Source organism: Lipotes vexillifer, unplaced genomic scaffold, assembly GCF_000442215.2.
Source record: "Lipotes vexillifer unplaced genomic scaffold, Lipotes_vexillifer_v1.1 scaffold189, whole genome shotgun sequence".
Lineage (NCBI taxonomy): Eukaryota > Metazoa > Chordata > Mammalia > Artiodactyla > Lipotidae > Lipotes > Lipotes vexillifer.
In genome coordinates this window covers 986,844-987,867 of record NW_006785816.1, presented here as the reverse complement: position 1 = coordinate 987,867, position 1,024 = coordinate 986,844, and the positions used below count along the sequence as shown (strand labels likewise).

Here is a 1,024-nt window from a genome sequence, read left to right as displayed (position 1 = left end):
TCAGGCTCTGGACGCGCAGGCTCAGCGGCCATGGCTCGCGGGCCCAGCCGCTCCGCGGCATGCGGGATCCTCCCAGACCGGGGCACGAACCCGTGTCGCCTGCATCAGCAGGCGGACTCTCAACCACTGTGACACCAGGGAAGCCCCTGGCACTCTTTAAGTAGGGTGACCAGCCATCCCCGTTTGCCTGGGATGGAGACATTCCTGGGACATAGGACCTTCTGTTTTAAAACTGGGAGACTTCCAAGCAAACTGAGACAAACTGGTCACTGTATTTCTGACTATCTTGGTTGCTTGTATACTATCTTCCTCCCTGACCAGGTTAATAGTTCTCTGGGGGTAGAGGTTTCCGGTCTTCCTCATGACTGTGTCTCTAGCGTGGTAGTGAGGTAGACCAGAAGGAAAGTAGATTAACAGATCGTATTATGCCTTGAAGTATGTCAGCAATTGTGACTAACACCCTTCTTTTATTGGCTTTGAAACCCTTCCTCTGAGATCATTTCCCTTGATATTACGAGGCGGCAACTTCCTGTCCCTTATAGGCGAAGCCCACGTGATAGTGAGAAGCTCAGGACTTTGCACATCTGCTAGGTGGAGAGAAGGCAGGGGAGGTAACTGAGAAGGTGGAGAACGTTCCTTTTGGGGCCTTTGGTGAAGTGGGTGGAGCAGTCCAGTCCCACAGGTGAGCTCACCTGTCAGTCCAGCCGAGGGGTGGGCCATGGGGGCCAGACTGGGCAAAGGTAGACAGGAAGGGAGAAACCACAGGGATCGAAGTCTGGGCTGGGCCAGAGGCTGTCGTAGCTTTAACCAGTCAGCCCAGACTGGTTAAAGTCAGGGGCCCACCAGCACCAGGCTGGACTCCGGGCAGAGAGGACACAAGACCATGGAGGGGAAGATGCAGCCCGTGCTGTGGATGCTCTGTGCAGGTGAGTAGTGCCCAGGGGTGGGCGAGACAGGGGCTGAATGCTGAGGGTCTCCCAGAGCCCCCCCAGGGAGGGCCTCCAATGACACAGTTGTATTCCTG

The 1,024-nt window shown here is 56.0% G+C and overlaps 1 protein-coding gene across 1 annotated transcript in view; it reads left to right on the top strand.

Annotated features, from left to right (window-relative positions):
• Window positions 1-813: 813 nt before the first annotated feature.
• GPA33 (glycoprotein A33) overlaps window positions 814-1,024 on the top strand; it is a 46,009-nt gene continuing 45,798 nt past the window's right edge. The window contains exon 1 of the mRNA XM_007458093.1: window positions 814-926. Coding sequence (XP_007458155.1) covers window positions 884-926 — 43 coding nt within the window. The 5' untranslated portion in view covers window positions 814-883. The remainder of the gene's footprint in view (window positions 927-1,024) is intronic.